At 44.0% G+C, this 21,918-nt stretch overlaps 2 protein-coding genes across 2 annotated transcripts in view; one reads left to right on the forward strand and one right to left on the reverse strand.

Annotated features, from left to right (window-relative positions):
* The window catches only part of Bfsp1 (beaded filament structural protein 1), an 86,066-nt gene extending 66,642 nt beyond the window's left edge, over positions 1–19,424 (reverse strand). Inside the window, exon 1 of the mRNA XM_052726651.1 lies at positions 19,242–19,424. The gene's annotated coding sequence lies outside the window, so the exon portion shown is untranslated. The remainder of the gene's footprint in view (positions 1–19,241) is intronic.
* Positions 19,425–19,575: 151 nt separating this feature from the next.
* The window catches only part of Dstn (destrin, actin depolymerizing factor), a 28,307-nt gene continuing 25,964 nt past the window's right edge, over positions 19,576–21,918 (forward strand). Inside the window, exon 1 of the mRNA XM_052726652.1 lies at positions 19,576–19,704. Coding sequence (XP_052582612.1) covers positions 19,702–19,704 — 3 coding nt within the window. The 5' untranslated portion in view covers positions 19,576–19,701. The remainder of the gene's footprint in view (positions 19,705–21,918) is intronic.

The raw sequence follows: 21,918 nt of genomic DNA on the forward strand, positions 1-21,918 counted from the left end.
GGAACGGCTGGAGCTCCCAGGGTTTACCTGTGTCAGCTAGCTCTCTCCATCCCACAGAGAGAGAGAGAGAGAGAGAGAGAGAGAGAGAGAGAGAGAGAGAGAGAGAGAGAGAGAGAAAGCATGAATCTTTTTTTTTTTTTTTTTTTTTTTTGGTTTTTCGAGACAGGGTTTCTCAGTGTAGCTTTGCGCCTCTCCTGGAACTCACTTGGTAGCCCAGGCTGGCCTCGAACTCACAGAGATCCGCCTGGCTCTGCCTCCTGAGTGCTGGGATTAAAGGCGTGCGCCACCACCGCCAGCTGAAAGCATGAATCTTAACAGGTCTTATTAATAAAGAAAAACCTGGAGCCAGGTATTGGGGTGAATGCTGGAAGATCAGAGAAGCAGAACAAGCCACAGCTTCCTTACCTCGCCAGTTCCTCAGACGATCCTGTTTCCTCAAACTGGAAGCCTCTGAGTCCTCATCCGAATAGATCTCAGCTGAACTGTGCTGCTCAAAAGTCTAAAAGCATAACCAGTCTAGTTCCTGGTTTTCACTGTCTTTTATACCTTTCTGCTTTCTGCCATCACTTCCTGGGATTAAAGGCTCTTGTTACCATGCCTGGTTGTTTCCAGTATGGCCTTGAACTCACAGAGATCCAGGCAGATCTCTGCCTCTGGAATGCTAGGATTAAAGGCATATGTGCCACCATTTTCTGGCCTCTATATCTAGTGGCTGTTCTGTTCTCTGACCCCAGATAAGTTTATTAGAGTGCACAATATTTCGGGAACACAATATCACCACAAGAGAGAGAGAGACAGACAGACAGACAGAAACAGACACAAAGACACAGAGACACAGAGAGAATAATTATAGACCAACATCCTTGATACATAGGAGCACAAAATTCTCAATAAAATACTTGAAAACCAAATTCAACTACATACTGAAATAATCATGTACCATGACCAAGTTGGATTAATTCCAGGGATACAAGGGTGATTCAACACATATGAATCAATAAGTGTAATATGACACATAAGTAGATGCAAGGACAGAAAACACATGTTCATTTCAAGAGATGTAGCAAAGGCTTTTGACAAAGTGCAACATCCTTCATAATAATGGCCTCGAGGAAACAAGGGCTAGAAGAGACATACCTCAACATAATGAAGGCTAGATATGATGACAAACCTGCGAAACACTTGAGCAAAGTAGAAGGAAACAAAATCAACTTTAAAATAACAGATAACTTTTCTATGTGTTAATAACAAACACGCAGAGAAAACTAAGAAAAATAAGGAAACTATCCCATTCACAATAGACAAAAAAAGAAAAGAAAGAGAGAGAAAGAAAGAAAGAAAGAAAGAAAGAAAGAAAGAAAGAAAGAAAGGAAGGAAGGAAGGAAGGAAGGAAGGAAGGAAAGGAGGGGAGGAGGGAGGAAGAAAGGAAGAAACTGAAGGAAGTGAAAGACCACTGTAATAAAAACCTTAGAACAGCAAGAAAGAAACAGAAGATGGCACTGGAGTATGCAATGACCTCCCATGCTCATGTATTGTTAGGACGAATAAAAATGTCTGTAATACTGAAAGCAATCTACAAATTCAATTCAATCCCCAACAAAATTTCATATTCACATGGAAACACAAAATGCCCTAAATAGTCAAAGCAGTCTCGAGCAAAAAGATGAATCTTAAACCACAGTAACAACAACAACAACAACAACAAGCATGGAATTGGGTGAGGGAAGACACACGGGTGAGCAGGATACACCAGCACAAGCAGAACTCAGCCCAGGCAGCTACAGCCAATCAGTTTTTACAAAGGTGTCAAAGAAGTGGAGGAAAGACACCCTCTTCAACAAACTGTGCTGGGGAACTGGGTACCCATACGTAGAAGGATGAAACTAGATCTATACCTTTCACTCTGTATAAGAATTAGTTCAAATAGATCATAAACCATAATGTAAAACGTATGAAACTGCTAGGGGGGAAATGTCAACATATAGGCCCAGGCAAGGACTTTCTGAAAAGGACTCCAGTAGCTCAGGAAATCATTCCAAGAACTGGAAAACGGGATTGCATGGAGGAAACAATAAACAGGGTGAAGAAGCAGTCTACAGGATGAGGAGGAATTATTTCCAACCATATCTCTTATGGGAAATTGTTACCTAAAACACAAAAACTTTAAACACCCAAAAACAAACAGCCCAACAAATAAATCGGCAAATGAAATGAATACACTTCTCAAAAGACGCAGTACATGTGGCCAAAGGATGCATGAAAACTGCTCAGCCCCCTCAGCCACCAGAATATGTAAATTCCATCTCACCATTGTGAAAATGGACATCATTAAAAAACAAACGACAACAATGTTGGCAAGGATACTGAAGCTGAGAATATTAATTAGCGTAACTGTGAAGCTGAGAATGGGGGTTCTATTAAAAACGAAAATAGAATTATTATGTTACCTAGCACACCTGCTCATTCACTCTTAGTGTGGCTCTATTCACAATAGGCAAATTAGAATCAACCTAGCTTCCCAGGCACAGGTGAATGAATAAAGAAAATGGAACATATATACACAATGATTTTTTTCTTTAAGAAGAAATTATGTCATTTTCAGAAAAATGGAATTAAAGATGATGATCGCAAGTGAAATAAGCTAGGTTCAAAATGGCAAATATCACGTGTTCTTTCATATGTGGAACCTATGTAACATACACATATGCACGTATATACACATATCATACATATACACAAATATACACACATACATATACACAAACATACATATACACAAATATACACACAAACATATACACAAATATACACACATACACATACACAAATATACACACATACATATACACAAATATACACACATACATATACACAAATATACACACATACATACACACAAATATACACACATACATATACACAAATATACACATACATATACACAAATATACACACATACATATACACAAATATACACACATACATATACACAAATATACACACATACACACACCCTCCACGAAAACAGAAGGGAGACTATTTGGGAAGAGAAAAGTATTAGCAACATGGGAGGTGGGTGAGACAGAGGCATAGTGGAGAGTGAATATGGTCAAAGTATATAATCCACTTGAACAAAGACCATTACGATATCCACTGCTTTGTATACCTAATATCCACTAATAATTTTTAAAGACTATTAGGTTAAAAAATACAATAGCTACCAAAAAAGGGTGGATATGCTTATCTTATTATACCATTTAGCATTATTAAAACATTATAAAAGACAGGACAAACAAAATTTAAATGGCAATAAACAAAGCAGAGGGTTGGTAATCAGAACATGTACATGACTTCTAAGGTCAAGACGAGAAAGACAAACGAGACAGAAGTTATTTTGTGAATTTCCCTTTCACAGAAGAGGAAGCACAGAGCAAACGTCTCTGAAGATGTTCAGCACCACTCGTTATCAGAGAGCGGCGTTCTTCCCACATCAGATGGACCAATGTGTAAAGCTGAGGTCCAGTGGCAGCGGGGATGTGGACAGGTGGCTCACATATGCTGCCTAAGAGAGGATACATAGGTCAGCTTTCATAATGGTGGTTTACCTCAGGTGTCAAAATTAAATTTGGGGCCAGGAAGAGGACTCAGTGGGTAAAGGCACCTGCTGCCAAGCCTGATGACCAGACTTTGAGCCCTGGGACCCACAGGGCGGAAGGACAGGATTGATACCTACCTGATGTCCTCTGACCTCCACACATGTGCTGCGGTACATATAAACCCCTGCATCAAATATACGCACAAAATAAAGTGGAAGTTTTAGAAGCTAAATTTGCATATACTCTCTAATGCAGTTTTTAGTCACTAACAGTAAAGCAATTTGTATCCATATGCACAGGAGCATACATACAAAATAAGTAACATTTTCTGGAAAAGAAGATATCCTCCAATAATGCACATAATTAGATGTTTTGAAAAATCATTTTTCAAATTATTAGATTAAAAAGATGGTAAGATGATTAATAAGAGACATTCTTTATCATTCATTTTTTAGATTCTTCTGTAGAAACAATTTTTAAGTGTTTGTTTTTCTTTGGTTTGGGAGTTTTGTTTTTGTTTTTTTGAGACAGGGCCTCTCTCTACAGCCTATGGGGGCCTCAAATTCATAATCAAACAGGTTCACCTTCCTAGTGCTGAGATTGTACGCAAATTAAACTTGTATTTTTGCCCTAATTTTAAATTCTAGTTTTATTTGTAATGGGTGATAAGTGGAAAAAAAGTTAGATATTCTTTTTTAGTAATTTAATTCGCTCTTGGACAATTTCAGACGTGTAAAAATACATTCCGATGACTCTGCCCCCCCGCTCTTATCTCCCTCCACACGCCCCTTCCCACATTCATGTTGTTTTGTTTTGTGACCCACTGATTTTAACAAGGCTGTCCATGAGACCACAGACTTGGAGTTTGATAGTTCAACTGAAGAAAGACTGTATTCCCTCCAGAATTCATCAGTAGCCAATATTTTAGGACGATAGGGATAGGGTCCCATGAGCCACTCTCCAATCCCTGACTAAATGTTGATATGCCCAGTCTTGTGCAGGTCCAGTGCAGGTCAAATATTCTTCAATGGATGGTTAAACTCTGGCACATTCATCCTATGGAATATGACCTGGCAATAAAACAGAACAAACTATTGATATACTCAACAACCGGAATGACCCTCCAATATGAAATGCTGTCTCCTGTCCATGACACGTCCTCATGAACTCAGAACAGCTGTGGTTTCCTACAGGAGGTCAAGCCAGTCAGCATTCCACTATGGATGGGAGAGGGGCCCATGAGGCGCCATCCCTGTGGTGCTATTAGCAACTGGTGGCTGCTGGGATAGGAGGAGTCGTTTTTCTTCTGGGAGGTTGCTCCTGCTCCGAAGGACTGTTTCACACCCATGCTCATACAAGCTGCACTCAGGAGATTATAGAAGAAAGAGCAGAAGAGGAAGAAGCTGTTGCGAGGTGGGAGGCGGAAGTATCAGGGGCTTCAGAGAGTGAGACGGGAGTTTGGGTTGGATAGGATCAAGATGTATTGACCAAGACTAGAAATGTAACCAAGAAATCCTCCAAAGATTCACACTAGTGAAACAAAAGCGAAGCTCCATTTACACAACGTTCTTGAAGTGACAGAATTGAACAACTGGAGGTCAGGCGAGGAAGGACAGAGGCGTGGCTAAAGACAGGCACCATGAGAGCCACCAAAACGGTTCTGCAGGTAAAATGCTCGCTGCCAAGCCTGGTGACCTGAGTTCAAACCTTGGAATCCACAGGGTGGACGGGGAGAACCACCTCCTGTGTGCTGTTCTCTGACATCCACATTGTATCATGGCAAGTGCGCATGCACGCGCACACACACACACACACACACACACACACACAAACACACACACGAGAAAGCCACCATGAGGCCTCCTGTGTGCTCTGCACTCAGACATATTCCATAGCTTTGTCACCTGTTGCTGTTGGGGACTGATGGGTCAGAGTCTGCATTATTCTTATCCCTGGACATACGTCTACATGATCATGTATTAATGAAAACCCTAAATGGATGAGATTAATCATGTAATAAACACACACACACACACACACACACACACACACACACACAGAGTTTATCGAGACAGGGTCTCTCTATGTAGTCCTGGCTGTCCTGGAATGCACACTGTAGACCAGGCTGGCTTGAACTCATAGAGATCCTTCTGCCTCTGCCTCTTGAGTGCTGGGACGAAAGGTGTGCAACACCATCACTTGGCTAAAACATTTTTTTTTTTTCAGAAACAGAAAAAATAGAACAAAATGTTTTCCACTCTGAATTTATTGTTAATGTCACTTGGTTGAACCTGCAGAATTTCCCAGGCCCATTTGTGTCCTGGCCCAGCGCCCAACCCTCTCCCTTGGCAGACAGCAAGCCATTCCTGCCAGTACCATCCCAATGGCTGTGGATGTGACTGCCAACATCACCTTGGCTACCTGTGGGGACACGCCTGTCACAGCCTGGAGGGTGGGGTGTGCTCTATTCCCATCAGGCTGAAATGCTGATGAATGTAAGGTGAGAGGCCAAGGACAGAAAAGGAAGAGGCTAGCCTAAAGGAGAAGCGCTGCTCAGCCTCAGTGCCAGGCCCCTGTCACAGGCCACCAACAAGTTTGGCTCCATTTCTTTCCTAAATGGAACTTGAGACAAGTGTCCCAGCTGCTGGGTCAAAAGGCAGTCAGTGCTTCTCCCTTCCCAGCCCACACCGTCTTCCAGACCACATAGCACCCAGGTCTTTGCCACCTCAGGGGCTTCTGTGAAGGAAGACGCGCCCCTTTGTCTGTGCTGCTGCTCTCCAACCTCCCTTCAGTGTATTCTAGAATTTTCGCCCTGCAGCCCTACCTCTGTTCCAACATGGCTTCCGTATTGCTGGAGGGAAGTCCAACCATCCTTGAGGAGCTGTGGGAGGTGATTCGCAAGACCTGGGAGACTTAACATTCCTTAAAGTCCTAGGATCCTTACCTGTTTCACAGTCCCCTTATCTATTGTTGTTGTTGTTGTTGTTGGGTTGTTTGAATATTTTGCAAGTATGCTGTAGGGGAGGAGTGAGTGGGCTGGTTTTAAGATCTCACTATGTGGCCCAGAGTGTTCTGCAACTCACGACCCTCCTCTCATAGCTGTCCCGGTGAGGGGTTGCAGGTGTATGTCATGCCATTACACCAAGTTTCTAAAAATGTATTCTTGTGTGTGTGTGGAGTGGGTGTAGGGAGGTCACAGGACAACTTAGTGGAGACAGCTCTTTTGGGAATCGAATTTAGGCTACAAATGCCTGCATGCACTGAGCTATCTCAGTGGCCATCCAGGCAGTTTGTTTATTTAGGAAGGTCTTGCCATGTAGCCCAGGCTGGTCTGGTAGAGCTGGTGATCATTCTATCTCAATCTCTCCAGTGTCTGTTAGCTACTTTTGTAGTCTGACATAGAAAGACAAATACCTCATCATTTCTTTCATGTGCAAATTCTAAAAAAACCCCTCTGATTTAATAGAAATAGAAGATAGAATAGTGGCTACCAGAGGTAGGGGAAAGGGGGTGAGAGGGAGTGTGAATGCAGAGAGACCAGTTCTACATGTAAAGCCACAGCTAGCTATAAGGAATAAGTTCTCAAGTTTTCTGTTGTACAGAAGGGTGATTAGAATTGGCAGTGTTCAATGGTGCATTTCAAAATACCCAGAAGAACTGGAAATGTTCTCACAATTAAAGAAACTTTGGATGGACTGGGGCTGGAGAGATGGTTCTGCTCTTCCAGAGGACCTGAGTTCAATTCCCAGCAACCACATAGTGGCTCACAACTATCTATAATGGGATATGATGCCCTCTTCTGGCATGCAGGCATGCATGCAGAGAAGAAAAAAGAAAAAAAAAATGAAACTATGGATGGTGGGTAAGCCAAATATCCTGGTTTCATAATTACACCATACATAAACATATATCTTGTTTATTTTCTAATGGGAGACAGAAAAAGGGTGAATCTGGATGGGAGGGAAGGTGGGGAGGAGCTGGGAGTAGAGAGAGGGGAAACCATAATCAGGATATATATAGTAAATGAAAAAAATTTATTTTCAATAAAAGAAAAAAACATAATTGTGCATAAGTGTAAAACTTAAAAGAAAATTAGATAGTGTTTAAGGCCTGGGTCTTTACCTGCTTTGCCATTAATCCTCCTTAACCTATGTTTATCATGACTCTAGACTGTGTATGTTTATATGAGTACATAGGGTATGTGGGTATATGTATGTTTATGTGTGCATGTGTGTGGTATGTGGGTATGTGTGATATGTATGTTTATGTGTGCATATGTGTACTTTGTGGGTGCTGTGGGATGTTCTGTATGGCAAATGTGTTGCTCTGATTGGTTAGTAAATAAAACACTAATTGGCCAGTAGCCAGACAGGAAGTATAAACGGGACTAACAGAGAGGAGAATGGAGGGAAGAGGAAGGCAGGGAGAGAGCCTGCAGCCGCTGCCAGGACAAGGAAGATGTAAGGTACCAGTAAGCCAGGAGCCACATGGCAAAGTATAGATTAATAGAAATGGGCTGAATATAAAAGTAAGAGCTAGACAATGATAGGCCTGAGCTAATGGCCGAGCAGTTTAAATAATATAAGCGTCTGTATGTTTATTTTATAAGTGGGCTAAGGAACTGCCTGGGCTTGGCGGGACCCGGAGAGAAAAATCCAGCTACATGTGGGTATGTGTATTTATATGTCCCTGTGTGTGATATATGGGTGTGAGTATATATGTGTTTATGTGTGTGGTATGTGTTTATGTGTGTGTGTGTGTGTGTGTGTGTTTATGTGTGCATGTGAGTGGTATGTGGGTGTGAGTGGCTATTTGTGTATGTATGTGCACACATACACACTTGGCATCCAATTTTAAGGAACATCGCTGACCAGCAAGGCTGTTCTGTTAATAAACCTATCACACAGGCCACATCAGCTGAAAAGCAGATTCAAGCCATTTGTTACAATTTTCCTGGGTGTTTCATCATCCTTTCACTGGGTGTAAAATTTCCATATGATATTTTCTCTAGAAAACACAATCAGTTGATGGGATGGTAAAGCAAGGCTTCCTTTATTACCAGAAACACTCAGCTCAGGAGGAGCTGGGCTGGTCTCTCGGGATCCAGTCCCTATTTCAGATTCTTAGCTTCTCTGTAGCCAAGTTCCCTCCACACAGATGTTTTCACACAAGGAAATACTTTTTTCCTTTCCTGAAGGGAACATATTTTTTATTATCACCCTCATTAATTTTTATGATTGGTAAAATATTTTCATTATATTAGGCAAAAAGAATCTGAACTAAGTAAAGAATCCAAACTATTTGAAACATCTTCCTGGCCAGAAAGATACTGCAACCAACCCAGAGGGAAGTTTCTGGTCTCAGGAAAATCCAAGAGAATGCTGGCCTGCTAGGAAGGCTGGGAATCCAGGCCCAGCGTTCGGCTCTTTCTTCTCTGACAATCAGGAAGTGGACCACAGTTTATTTTGTTGAATATGCTCAAAGAAGAGCATCGTAACCATGGCATCTGGTTTAGTGGAGTGCTTCTTAGGTCAGGCTGCTGCTGAGCCAATATTTATCATTTTAGAAATTTCCATGAGTCATAAATGAAACCTGGGCCCGCAGTACCTTTTACGGGCGTTTCTTTCCTAGAGTTGTTTAAAGTGGAAAGGAAGAAATGGCGAGCCTGGAATCCAGCCCTCGGCCTCTGCTAGAGCACACACGCACGCTCTCCTGCCTGGAGGACCCACCTCAGAACAGTCAAAGACTGGGTGCTGGCTGCCAGGAGTACCTTCCCGCCCTGCCGTCCAAAGCTTCTGAACCGGCCTGGCCAAGGAAGGAAACTTTAGGGGTTGGCAGACAGGAAGTGACTCACAGGCTCAAGCGGCAGGCGAGACAGTTTCCCACAGGATCCAGAACAAAATGAGCAAGTGATTTCTCCCAACTCCTGCCCAGAAAATCTCAGGAGGGGCTCATCTCTGGGAGACTAGGCCTGCATCAATAACCAGGCACCTCCCTCCCCAGCGAGTTAAAAAATAATGATAAATGGGGTCAGCCTGACGGCAGGATGTGGCCCGTGGCCTAATTTGCATATCGTGAAAATGTGTGAGGCTAACACTGTTTGGGTCCTTGGTACATGCTGAGGACCCCCATGAACATATAGTATGGTAAGTGATTGGTTTTATTTATTTATTTATTTATTTATTTATTTATTTATTTATTTATTTATTTATTTATTTATTTATTTATTTTTAAGGAAGGACTGGAGGAGATATGGCTCAGTTGGTAGAATGCTTGCATAGCATGCATGATCCCGGGGGTTCAGTTCCCAGCACTGCAGTACTTGCCTGCAATTCCAGAACTCAGCAGGTGGAGGCAGAGGGATCCGAAATTCAAGATCAAAGTCACCCTCAGCTACACAGTGAGTTCAGGACAAGTTAGGCTACAGAAGGCCTTGTCTCACAAACAAAACAACAACGACAAATCAATCAAACAACAGTCACTATGTCTCGTGCCCAAGTCTTTGAGTTTATAAACAAAAATCCTGTCTTCATATGGCTAGCATAAAATACAAATTACCAAGACCATGTTAAGCTCTCAATAACTTTAAAAACATTTATTTTAATTAACTGTTTTGGTGCTGGTGACTGAGCCCAGGGTCTGTCTCACATAAGCTAAACATGAACTCTTCTAATGAGTTCCACCCCCATTCTCAATAATCTTGGGGGTCGAATGACCCTTTTACAGGGGTCACCTAAGATCATCAGAAAACATAGATATTTTACATTGTGCTTCATAACAGTAGCAAAGTTACAGTTATGAAGTAGCAACAAAATAATTTTATGGTGGGGGTCACCACAACATGAAGAATTGCACTAGAAGGTCGCAGTATGAGGAAGGTTGAGAGCCATTACTCTATAGAGGGCCAGCATTTCATCTTATAGCCAAAGAGGTCGTTTCGTAGCAGTAACACCTTCAGTTTTTCCAGCAGAGGGCAAGGAGGCTTTGAGAGCTGCTCCCACAGAACGTCACCACGGCCAGGCTAGCAGGGTAGAGCCAAGACCCAAACCTGTGACATCCAAACTCACAGGATGGGGGTCTGGAGATAAAATATTGGAGTCCTTGTGATCAAAGCAAGTCCCTGGCAGTAAAAGACACTCAAATCTCCTAGGCAGCCCCTGCCCTGTGCTTCTGACCATAACCATGTTTCCTCATTGGAAGACCTGAGTTTCCTTGACTGAGCCATTATTGGTATCATTCCTTCTATGCCTAGATGGGTAATCAAGGAAGATAACTAGAGCAGCCCTTATCCAAAGGAAATCAGTACACACACACACACACACACACACACACACACACACACACACACACACGCACACGCACACGCACGCGCGCACACACACATGCGCACACACACATACACACACACATGCACACATACACACACACACACAAAGCCACTTCTGTTTCTACATTCATGTCTTGATAGGAGTTCATCTGTGCTCTCTTCCTCCAAACTTGCACTTCTCAATGAACCCTGCAGCTGTCTCTCTTATAGTCACATTGGCCACTATAAAGGAGAAGCCACACGGGCCACCTTTATGGTTTCCCTACAAGGACAGCTTGCTGTCTTAGGACCTGGTAACATTTCCCTGATGTGATCTGCTCCACTGGTTAGGATCTGGAAAACTCCCAAGGGAGCCCAGCCTCTGCGGCCTTTCATCTGCTGCTGCCTGCATCTCCTTGTGGCAGACCTCAGGACTGACTCATCTTTGTGTTTCTGACTAATGCAGCCACAGCTGACACATAGTGGGAACCCAGGAAACATCTTTCAGGTCAAAGTCAAAGTTCCACAGCTGGCACATAGTGGGAACCCAGGAAACATCTTTCAGGTCAAAGTCAAAGTTCCACAGTTGGCACATAGTGGGAACCCAGGAAACATCTTTCAGGTCAAAGTCAAAGTTTCAAAGGGATATGCCATTGGGAATGGGAACAAAGTCCTTGTTTCGCCTCCAAATACAAAGCATTTGGCTTCTCTCTTTCATGGGGGAAACATTTAGTAATAACAGACACTAGAAAGATGAAAACAACCTTTAAAAAAATCAGTCCAGGCTACTCAGACTCCTACGTGGTTAGTATGTTATGAGACTGAACACAAGAAATCCTTGTTTTTGGAGGTCAAAAATAGTTTTGCTTGTAATTTTGCCTTTTTTTTTTTTTTTTTTTTTTTTTTTGAGACAGGATGTTGCTTCCGGGTTGGCCTGAAACTTGCAATCCTCCTGTCTTAGTCTTCTGAGTGCTGGGATAATAAGCATACACTACCACACCCCACTCCAAAGATAGCTGAATACTATAAGAGAAAGTTGTTCAGCCCAACGCAGTAGAAAATAATGTGAGTAGATAAAATGTGTATGCTTTCTCTTACATGCAGAACATAGATTTAACTCTCTCTGTGTGTGTACATTCATATACATACATATATACATGCGACATCAAAGCAGAAAGGAGACAATTTAGGGGAAGAAAGGAGACAAGCAAGACTTATGGGTGACAAGGGAGGGGGATGGGAAAATAGGAACAAGGGACATGAAATCTATGTATGGAAATACCACCATAGTGCATGCTAACTAAAAGGAGTTTAAAAAGAGCTATATAAAATACTACAGCTATAAATACAGTTTATCACTGAGGCTATAACTGTGCATTTTCCATTCATCTTCCTGCTCCCTCACCACATCTACCATCCCTACATGATCACCTTTTGGCCTCACTGGGGTCCACACACCCTAACTCATCAGGCCCCAGCCACTCTCTTCCTTCTCTTCTTAGCAGGCCAAGCTAGCTTCTTCCTCCATCTAGGATGCCCCATTCCCCAAGATCTTTCCATAGCTGGGTCCTCTGTGGCATTTAAGTCTCACTCTTTGTCACCCCATCTCTCGTGGAAACAGTTTTATCAATGGTGCATTTTCCACCCACAACCTGCATAGTTATTTGTTGAACCTTGATACACTAAAAGTCCAAGTGGAAGGAATCTTGTCTCATTCCAGCCTCTAAACAGAGCAGGCACATTGCAGGTACAACACAAACGTTGAAATAATGAAAGCAGTAGTTTATAGTTGAAACCAGGTCATCCTCACAGGCAGCATTTCTTCCAACACTCGCTTCCTCCTTTCTAATGTCACTCTGCTGGACTCCTTTATACAGATTGGCTGCTTTCTCTCTATCCTTCATATCTTGACCTTTCTCTCATTCTTTGTGTGTCTTTACCCTTTCTGCTATCTTCCAAGTTAACTCCTTGACCTCATCTTTTTACCCACCTCTTTGTTTCAGGGGATAGCCATGTCGACCTACCTACTGACCGACTCGGTTGGTCTTACAGCAATTCTAATGTCTTCTGCTTCTTACAGCTGTCCTGGCCTCTCTGGGAATGTCTGCCTATGCTCACATCTTGCTTCTGCTTGAGCTTATTTAGCTTGCTGTTTAATCATAGTGCCTGAACTTTTTTTCCATCTTTCTCTTGACCAGTGGAGTCACATGTGTCTTAGGATCTTCACCCACTCAGGCTTGTGAGAACTGGGGCTGCTCTTTGGGAAGACAAGTGGGGATGTTCCAGGCTGGGGAGATACTGATGTTGGAGTCTAGTCTCAACCACTCACTTCAGCTAGGAGGCCCTGTCCCTTCCAGATGACTTCCGGTTCTCCTGCTCTCTTCTGCCTCAGGATGTAACCATTGAGTTCTCTGAGGTAGAAGGAAAGCCCTGGGCCAATGCAGCCCACCTGCAGGTGTTGACATGAACTCTCTACAGGCCAGCAGAGATCCCTTGTGGCAGCCAGGAGGATGGATGTTTTTGCAGGCTCTGAGGGATTCCAGCCCTGAAGTCCCAGTGGGAGAAGCTAGATTGACAAGGAACAATGGGACTAGGAAAACTGGGTTTCCACCAAAGAGTCCAGCATGCCTAGCCTGTTGCCGTGATAATCCTTTCTTCTCTCCACTTATCATTTCATTTTCTTCTATCTTATCCATCACTTATCTGCCATATAAAATAGCCCTACTTTCCCTAAAATTACTTCTGAGCTTTCAGGAAAGCATTCATATGCTTTTTGTTTGTTTGTTTGTTTTGTTTTCCAAGAAAGGGTTTCTCTGTGTAGCCCTGGCTGTCCTGGATCTCACTCTTCTTTATTTGTCCCTTTATGAACCTTTCCTAGCTCACCTGTCTTCAGAAAGGCAACCACTGGATGAGAACTATAGAATAAACACAGCATGCTTCAGAAAAATAGGAAAACAACAAGAATGGATGCTTCCCTGCAGCCCAAGATATACTGCTGCATGCACGAATGCAAGCTACAGTCCTGTGGGTATTATGGAGATCAATCACACTTTTTAAATACTCCATAAAGGTCTAGAAGTGTTGTCTTGTTTTCTGTTTTGTTTTGTTTTTGTTTTTCATTCATTTTACTTTTATTTATGTAGCCTTGGTTGACCTCGGACTCACTAGCTAAGCATGGCCTTCAACTTCTGATCCTCCAGTCTTTACCTCCTTAGTACTAAGATTACAGGTGTGCCCTACCATGTCCTGTTTATGTGCTGCTGGGGATCAAACTCAGGACTTCCTGTATGCTAGGCAGGCCTTCTATCAACTGACATATGTCCCCAGCTCTGGGAGGTTTTGAAATTGGTGAGCAGGACAGTGTGACACCACTAATTTTGGTGGATCTAGGTCTAGGAACTGTGGGATTGTTCATATATGCCTACATGGAGCTTCCTTATCAGAACACCTCCCCTAAGTTTTCCTGGGATGCAGGGCAGTGAGCACATTGGCTCCTGGAGACTGTAAGCAAGCTTCAAGAGTTGGCACAAAAATTAATCTTTCTAGAGGGGAGGGAGTTTAATAATTTTTATAAAAATCATAGTAGTGACAATCCCTTATATCCTTCCTTTCCAACTTGGGCCAGGCAGAAGCTTCCCTACTGCTTGCATTTTGATGGCCCCACAAAGAAGGGTGATTAGGAAAAAAGGGGGGTGTTTAGCCATCAAGGAGGTGGAGACTTGAGACTACACCATCAATGTTCACGTGCACATCTGCCAGAGTGGGCTTCAGGAAGCATGTACCTCTGGCACTCCATGAAATGCACACATTTCTCATGAAGGAGATGGGGATCCCAGATGTGTGCACTGATACCAGGTTCAACAAAGCTGCCTGGGCCAAAGAAGTAAGAAATGGTCCATATCTACATGCATTTGTCCAGAAGATGTAATGAAGCTGAGGAGTCACCAAATAAGCCTTGGGCGTTGGTAACTCATGTCCCTGCTACCACATTCAGAATTTATAGACAGTCAATATGGGGAAAAAAATAACAGCTGAGTGATCAAATAAACTTAGAAAACTGCAAAAATAAACAGACAAACACCCACAGAGGACTTCCTGGACAGAGAAGGGTTAGGAACCAGCGGTCACAACTGCTGCACTATTTTCCACTCCATTTTCTCCGGGCTTACCTCAAATAGCACACTGTTACCTAAAAACACAGATCTGTTGAGTATTTAACACCCAAAGAATAACTTTTACTGTAAGACCAAGAGATGCCAGAGCCTTAGGACTGCTAATCATCAGGACAGGCAATTCATTCTTCCTATCTATCATCTATCTGTCTGTCTCTATATCATCTATCCATGCTTAATAAACAACATCCACAATGTACTTTCTACAACTTCCTTCTACCTGTTTTTCTGGCAATTACCTTTGTCATGTTAAGAAACTTCCAAGAGACTTTAGTCAACTTGTGATCAATCATGTCACCTGATGGTTGGGGCTTTGGGCTTTTAAGGACTACCTCTTCACTTTACCTTCTCTGTAGACCTACATAGTATCTACCTGGGGCAGTCACTTCCGCTTGTCTCCCAACATCCATTTTTCCTTTACACCTTTATCAAGAAACCTGTCTTTGAGCTGAGCACACTGCTGGCTAGGGAATGGGTGACATCTCATTGGTGAAATGCTGGTGAAGGGGATACAAGCAGAAATTCTGGGAAGTTTCGTTAAAAAGAAAGACGTGACCTTTTCATGTTCTTTTCTTCCTTCTTTCCACCAAGAAAAGGGAAGTGAGAGCCGATGCTCTAGCCATTTTTAGCTCATTGAGTGACTCTGGGAAAGGTATCTACATACTCATGAAAACAAATTAATATACCAAATAGGAATTGGTTGTCTCTGTACTTCTTTGACATGTGAAGTAAGTTTCACATATCAAAATTCAATAGTGGCTTAAACCACTATTTTTTCAGATGCTAGGAATTGAATCCAGGGTCCCAAGAATGTTAAATATGTGCCCTACCACTAAGCCACATCATTAGCCTTTGAAAAAAATACAAGCAATATACATTCATTCATTTACTCATTACTGTATATTGAGGATCTACTCAAGTTATCTTACATTGAAAAACAAAACCAGTAATGGTACAATTACTTCCATATACACTTTGTGAGTTTGGACTTAGTCTAGCCATAAACCAAATATTGGATTCCCTTATTTGGTCCTATGTATGCAAGGGACGGTCATAAGCTGGGCACTGCTCACTAAACACTGCTGGTTGATGATTATACACCGGGAACCATCTGGATGACTGTCAGTGAGGAAAGATTCAATCAATGGGCAGTCAAGCTTATGGCAGTCAGTCGCAGGTAGTGATAAGGAAAGGTCACCAAGGTGATCATTAGTTGCATAAAGCAAGCTATAGAACATCCAGAATGAAACTATTACTCAGAACACCAATGCAAATTAAATATACACAGGGTGCATTCCCGTATAAGGCAGAGGCTATGTTCACACTAGTGGTACTCTGAGGGCACTGACAGTACAGGACAGCAGGTGTCCACGGTGCCTCTTGTTGCACTTTGAATCTTCCCGAGTGAGGACATATATCTTACCCATGTGACTAATATTCTTTTTTAAAGACTACAGATATACATAAGCAGGGAGTAGAGAGATGAATTTGTGGTGGAAAAGTAATGGAGAGATCAAATAGTTTTCTCTCTCAGGTTCTGATAGGGTTATGACCCCTGACAAAGGAATTTTCTCCAGACCATTAACCTACAGCTTGCTGAGGTCTCATTAATGTGTAACTTATTCTTTCCCGTTACTTATGTCCGTGGTGTCAAATGATATCACATAGATGTTCATAGATTCAGTACCCAAAGCACGTTCTAAGTGAGACAAATGGAACACACCTGTCTTCTATTCAGGGCGCCCTTATGTGTTGCAGTCTTTCTGAGTGGCTGTGATAGATTGATATACCATAAACTAGATGGTTTAACAAGAGAAATTTCCCAGGATTCCGTAGGCTTGGGAAGTCCAAGATCAAGGCACCAGCAGACTTAGTTTCTGATGAGGAAATCTCTTGACTCAGATTGCTGTCTTCTCCCATTTGTGCCAGTTCTGTCTTCACAACCTGTTACCTTCTGAAGACCCACCTCCAGGTATCATTACATCGTTAGCTTCTGAAGACCCACCTCCAGGTATCATTACATTGTTACCTTCTGAAGACCCACCTCCAGGTATCATTACATTGCATTGGGAACCAGCTTTCAACGTTTGGTCAGTGTAACATTCTGTTACAACTTGATCTTTCTGGGGGCTGGAGAGATGGCTCAGAGGTTACGAGCACTAGCTCCTCTTCTAGAGGTTCTGAGTTCAATTCCCAGCAACCACATGGTGGTGATTCAATCTAGTGCCCTCTTCTGGCCTGCATACATACATGAAGGCAGAACACTCTATATAATAAATAAGTCTTTAAAAAACAAACAAACAAAAAAACCCTCAATCCTTCTGAGGGTGAGGAGGAAAAAAACATCTGGAACAACTGGACGTAGATGTGGGGGGCTAAAGTTCAATGAGAATTCATTCGAGGCTACAGTGAACAGATACATTAATTTGTCTGATAAATCCTAAACCATCTTTAGATTCTGGTTCACTTAGGAAAATGGTTATTAAGCATGGAGCATGTTGAGGAGTTGGGCCACTTCATGTAGAACACACCCCATTTTTTTTTCCTTTTGGGACTCCCAGTCTAGTCTGGAAGTAATGGTAAATGTATAAAAAACAGTTCATAGCCACAAAACATCAGTGAAAGCCCAGGCATGGTGTCCCCCAAAACCATCCGCATCACCACCTCTTTGGTTGCAACATCGCGTGATGCGATGGCATCAGAGACCCTACATTCTAAAATCTGCATTTTAAATAGTTCCCGGGGTGACTTCGATGCTTATAAAGGCTAGAGCAAGGATGAAGTGTAAGACTATGGGATGACACCAAACTCATTCCCTGGAAAGCTGTCCGAGAACTTTTCAGGCTGGCAGGCTGGGGGCTCAATTATTGGGCAGACCCATAAGAAGAGGAAGTGAGGCCAAAGGCAGAGGGGACAGGGAGACTTAAGATTCTGGAAGAAGACATAGAAAATCTTAAGTACGCAGTAGGATTACATTCTTGTGTCTGAACTTAACTATGGAGGATCAAACACACAAAGGAGATGTCGGAATGGGCAGATACCAGTCCTTAAAGGAGCGGATTCAATCCTGCACTAGAGAGGAAGTCTCATTCAGTGGGGCCCAAAGTCCTGGGCAGGAAAACAAAAAACAAAAAACAAATTTAAAAAACCCAGAAGGGTTCCAGCTACAGCTGGATGTAGGTTCTATCTCATTAGTGTGGTCCCCAACTAGTAAGACCAGAGAATTGTTTAAAATGCAGATTCTTCGGTTACATTCTAGAGGTGCAGAAGCCAGAACTAAGAAATATTTTAAATAAGCTCTCCAGGTGATTCTGACGCCACTGCTGGAGGCTGCTAAACACCCTGTGGCAAAGCCGTAAAGGCTTAGAATTGCCACAACTTGCCCTTTGTCTTGAGGGGTAAAAAAACCTACTGGGAACCACGTCTGCTACGTAGGTAGAACAAAAGCTACTTGGGGTAGATTTCATATAGCGCCCAGAAAGTAGAAACAAAGAAACACAATGTCCAAAAGCCTTCTATCTAGAGAATTAAAAGTTTTGTTAGAGAGCGTGATCGTCGTCTAAATTAAGTCCAAAAGTTAGGTAATCATCCATCGTCTTACGGGTTCCTTTTATTAGATACAAAAACTCCCCCAAACAACGCTAGGATTCTTGGTGGCCCTGTGGAAGCTGTGTTTCCGTGCAACCACCCTTTCGGAAAACAGAATTCCCCAATGAGAAGCCCCCCAGCGCAGCGGAGGGGCCGGGTCCACAGCCCCAGGCCACGCGGCGTCCGTCCCCCACGCATCCCCGCGGGCCACTGGGCCTCCTCCCAGCCTGCTCGGAAGATAAACAAATCACTCCTGTTTTCCAGCCCTGAAATTAGCGCTGACTCACACAGCACTTTGAACAGCCACTGTCGCCTCAGGAAGGAGGAAAAATGTGCAGATTTTTCCTCTCACGCGACGGCCGACGTGCCGGGCTGACCAATCAGCACAGGATGGTGGGAACAGCACCAAAGTAGGTAAAAAAATTCGAGATGCGGGCCCGGAGCGGAGCGCTGTTCAGCGAGCCCTCCCCGCCTCCCGGGCATTCCCCTCCCCCGCCCATGCCGCAAGCCGAGCTCCCGCCCACCGGCGCTCGCCCCGCCCACCCCGCGCTCCGGTCCCGCCCCCGGCGGCGCGCACACCTGGCCAGGTGGCGACTTCCATGTATGGGCAACAGCCGCGCGGTGGGCGGGGCATCGCGTAGTCCCGCCTCCAGGGCAGGGCCATCCTCCCTGGAGCGTTCTTTGCCCGCCCTTCACTCAGGAACTGCCCGGCGCTCCCCAGGGCGGGGGAACCATGCACTCCCCTGACTCAGTCGCCGGAGCGAGGTTTCCAGCCGTCTGCAGACCGCCGGGCCTCCTGGGTGGGGCCTGGCGGGAGGGGAGGGAGGGGGAGGGAGGGCTGTTGCATAGCAACGGCGGGCGGAGCGCAGCGCGCGCAGGCGCAGTCTCTCTGGAACCCGTGCAGCCTGCCCCTTAATAGGCTCGAGCTGTCCCATCCGCCTTGCGCTCGCTCTCCTACTCTTGCTACGGCGAGGAGGACGCTGCACAGACTTTGCCGCCAGGCTCCTAGCTCTCGTCTCAGAAGTCCGCCGCGGCGAACATGGTGAGTGACCCGCAGCTCGGGCGTCCGACGAGGGAGGGACCGCGTCCCGCGGCTCCAAGGCAGCTCCCGGGCTGCCGCCCGGGATCGTCTTCGGCCCGGCCTCGCTGCCTTCGATCCCGAGGTCTGTAGGTCTCCGGGATGGGCCGCGGAACCCGGGGACCGTCCGTGTGGGCGCGGTATTCCCCAAGGCCAGCTCAGTGACCCATGAGCCTTTCCAACCCTTTCCACCGAGAAGGAAAAGAAGGATTTTATTGAACACCCTAGAGGGCGGGGTGATGGCTAGCGAGCGTGATTAAGAACAGGGTGGCCTTGCCGTGGCATTGTTTGTCGTATCTGGCAATCAGCTTCAGTGGCACTCTCGTTGGGCTTGTCAAGCTTGGCAGTGTCTCTTTTAACCCTTCCCTGCCGGGTCCGTCCATCTGTAGCTAGAAATTTGCCTTCGCCTGAGAACATGGCTTTACCACAATTCTGGGTGCAAGGCGTGAACGTGATGTTGCTTTCCTGATGCAAATTTAAAAGCTTTCAAAAGGTCCATTTAATTACTCCAGCCCTTTAATAAGAGAAACATTCGTTGTTTTGAGATGATGGAGATTTTGTGTAACTTACAAACTTCTCTACTTCTAAACTGTTACTCTAATCTGCTGTAAAACAGTATCTCCACTGGGCGATCAGGTAGACCATTTTGTCGCTGTAGTCTGCATACACTGTTACCATTTTTGGTCAATGATTTGCTGGCAGGGCCTTGCCACACTGCTAGAAATATTATCCTGTTGCTGCATCTGTGCGCTTGGAAGCAGTTGGTGCCCACTTATCTGTCTACAGAATGTTTTCACTGAATAACAACTTTGATTTTCCTGAGGATGTAGCAACTGGCTTGCAGGTGCAGGCTGGCTCATTAGATTAAATGGGTAGTTTTCTTGATAACTGACCATGCTTAATAGTGTGGTGATAGTAAGTTTTGTTCTTCTTTGGGTTTAATGCTGTATCAGCTACAAATAGATCAGGCCCTGAAGACTTTGAACCTCTTCAAGATTTTAAATGTGTCTGTATCTAGTGGTTTATAGTAAAGACTCGATCTAAAGGCTTTGAGTTCTGATAAGTTTGAGCACTCAGTGTAATGAAGTGCTGTGAAGTGGACTGGTGCCTGCTCTCCAGTCTGCTGATGTAACATCTTTTCTTTTAGTTGAGAATGCAAACTTTATATTTACAATAGGGCCAAACATTTTAAAAGTGTAAATGCTTAGTTTTAAAGCTTAGCTTTCCTGTGTACATTCAAACAAAATGGAAGAGGAGTGAGTTGTATTTCCTGGTACTTGAGGGAGGAGAAAAACTAAAGGTGGATTCATTCTTACATCCAAGTGCTAATCTATTTCTTACGGTCTGAGGACGTGGGTGCAGGAATGCCATGGCGCTTTGTGGAGTCAGTTCTCCTTTCACTGTGGACTCTGGGTATTGAACTCAGGTTGTCAGACTCGCCTGGCAAGTGCCTTCACCTGCTGAGCCATTTCACCAGTTCTGGGTGTGTTTTCAGCATGAAGATTTCAGAACACAGACTCTTACTCCGTTGGATTTTATAAGCATGGAGCATCTCCATTCAGTCCAGCCAGTAGAGAATACTAGAGAGAGAGAGTTTCTCCTTTATTATCCCAGATTCTAGCCCTCTCTATATTTGAAACGTTTTAGGTTTGTTGGTGAGCTGCTTGGTGTTTTTCTGAGGTAGGATCTCACTCTGTAATCCAGAACGACATGGAACTCACTGTGAAAAGCCCAGGCTAGACTTGGACCTGGGCTTGCTATAGCATCCTGCTCTCTTAGCCTCCTGAGTGCTGGGATTATAGGTGTCAGCTAATATGCTTAGCTTCTCCCCTCTTTCCTTTAGTTTTTCAAGACAGGGTTTCTCTGTGTAGCCCTGGCTATCCTGAAACTCGCTTTGTAAACCAGGCTGGTCTCGAACTCAGCAGAGATCCGTCTGCCTCTGCCTCCCCAGTGCTGGGATTAAAGGTGTGTGTCACCATCGCCCGGCTCCTCCTTTTCCTTTTTTGGGGATAATAGTGGAGAGATTAAAGTTTAACTGCAGATGGGTTCATTTTAAATGAGAAAAATTACTTCCTGGCACTCATTAAGTCTTCTAGAAGCAGTTGGAATAAAGGAAGTTGAAATTACAAAAATGAGATGTCGTGTTTTCAGATGTCTCGATACAAAATATCACCATAA

This window comes from Peromyscus californicus, unplaced genomic scaffold (assembly GCF_007827085.1).
Source record: "Peromyscus californicus insignis strain IS unplaced genomic scaffold, ASM782708v3 Scaffold_7__1_contigs__length_154581171, whole genome shotgun sequence".
Taxonomy (NCBI): Eukaryota; Metazoa; Chordata; class Mammalia; order Rodentia; family Cricetidae; genus Peromyscus; species Peromyscus californicus.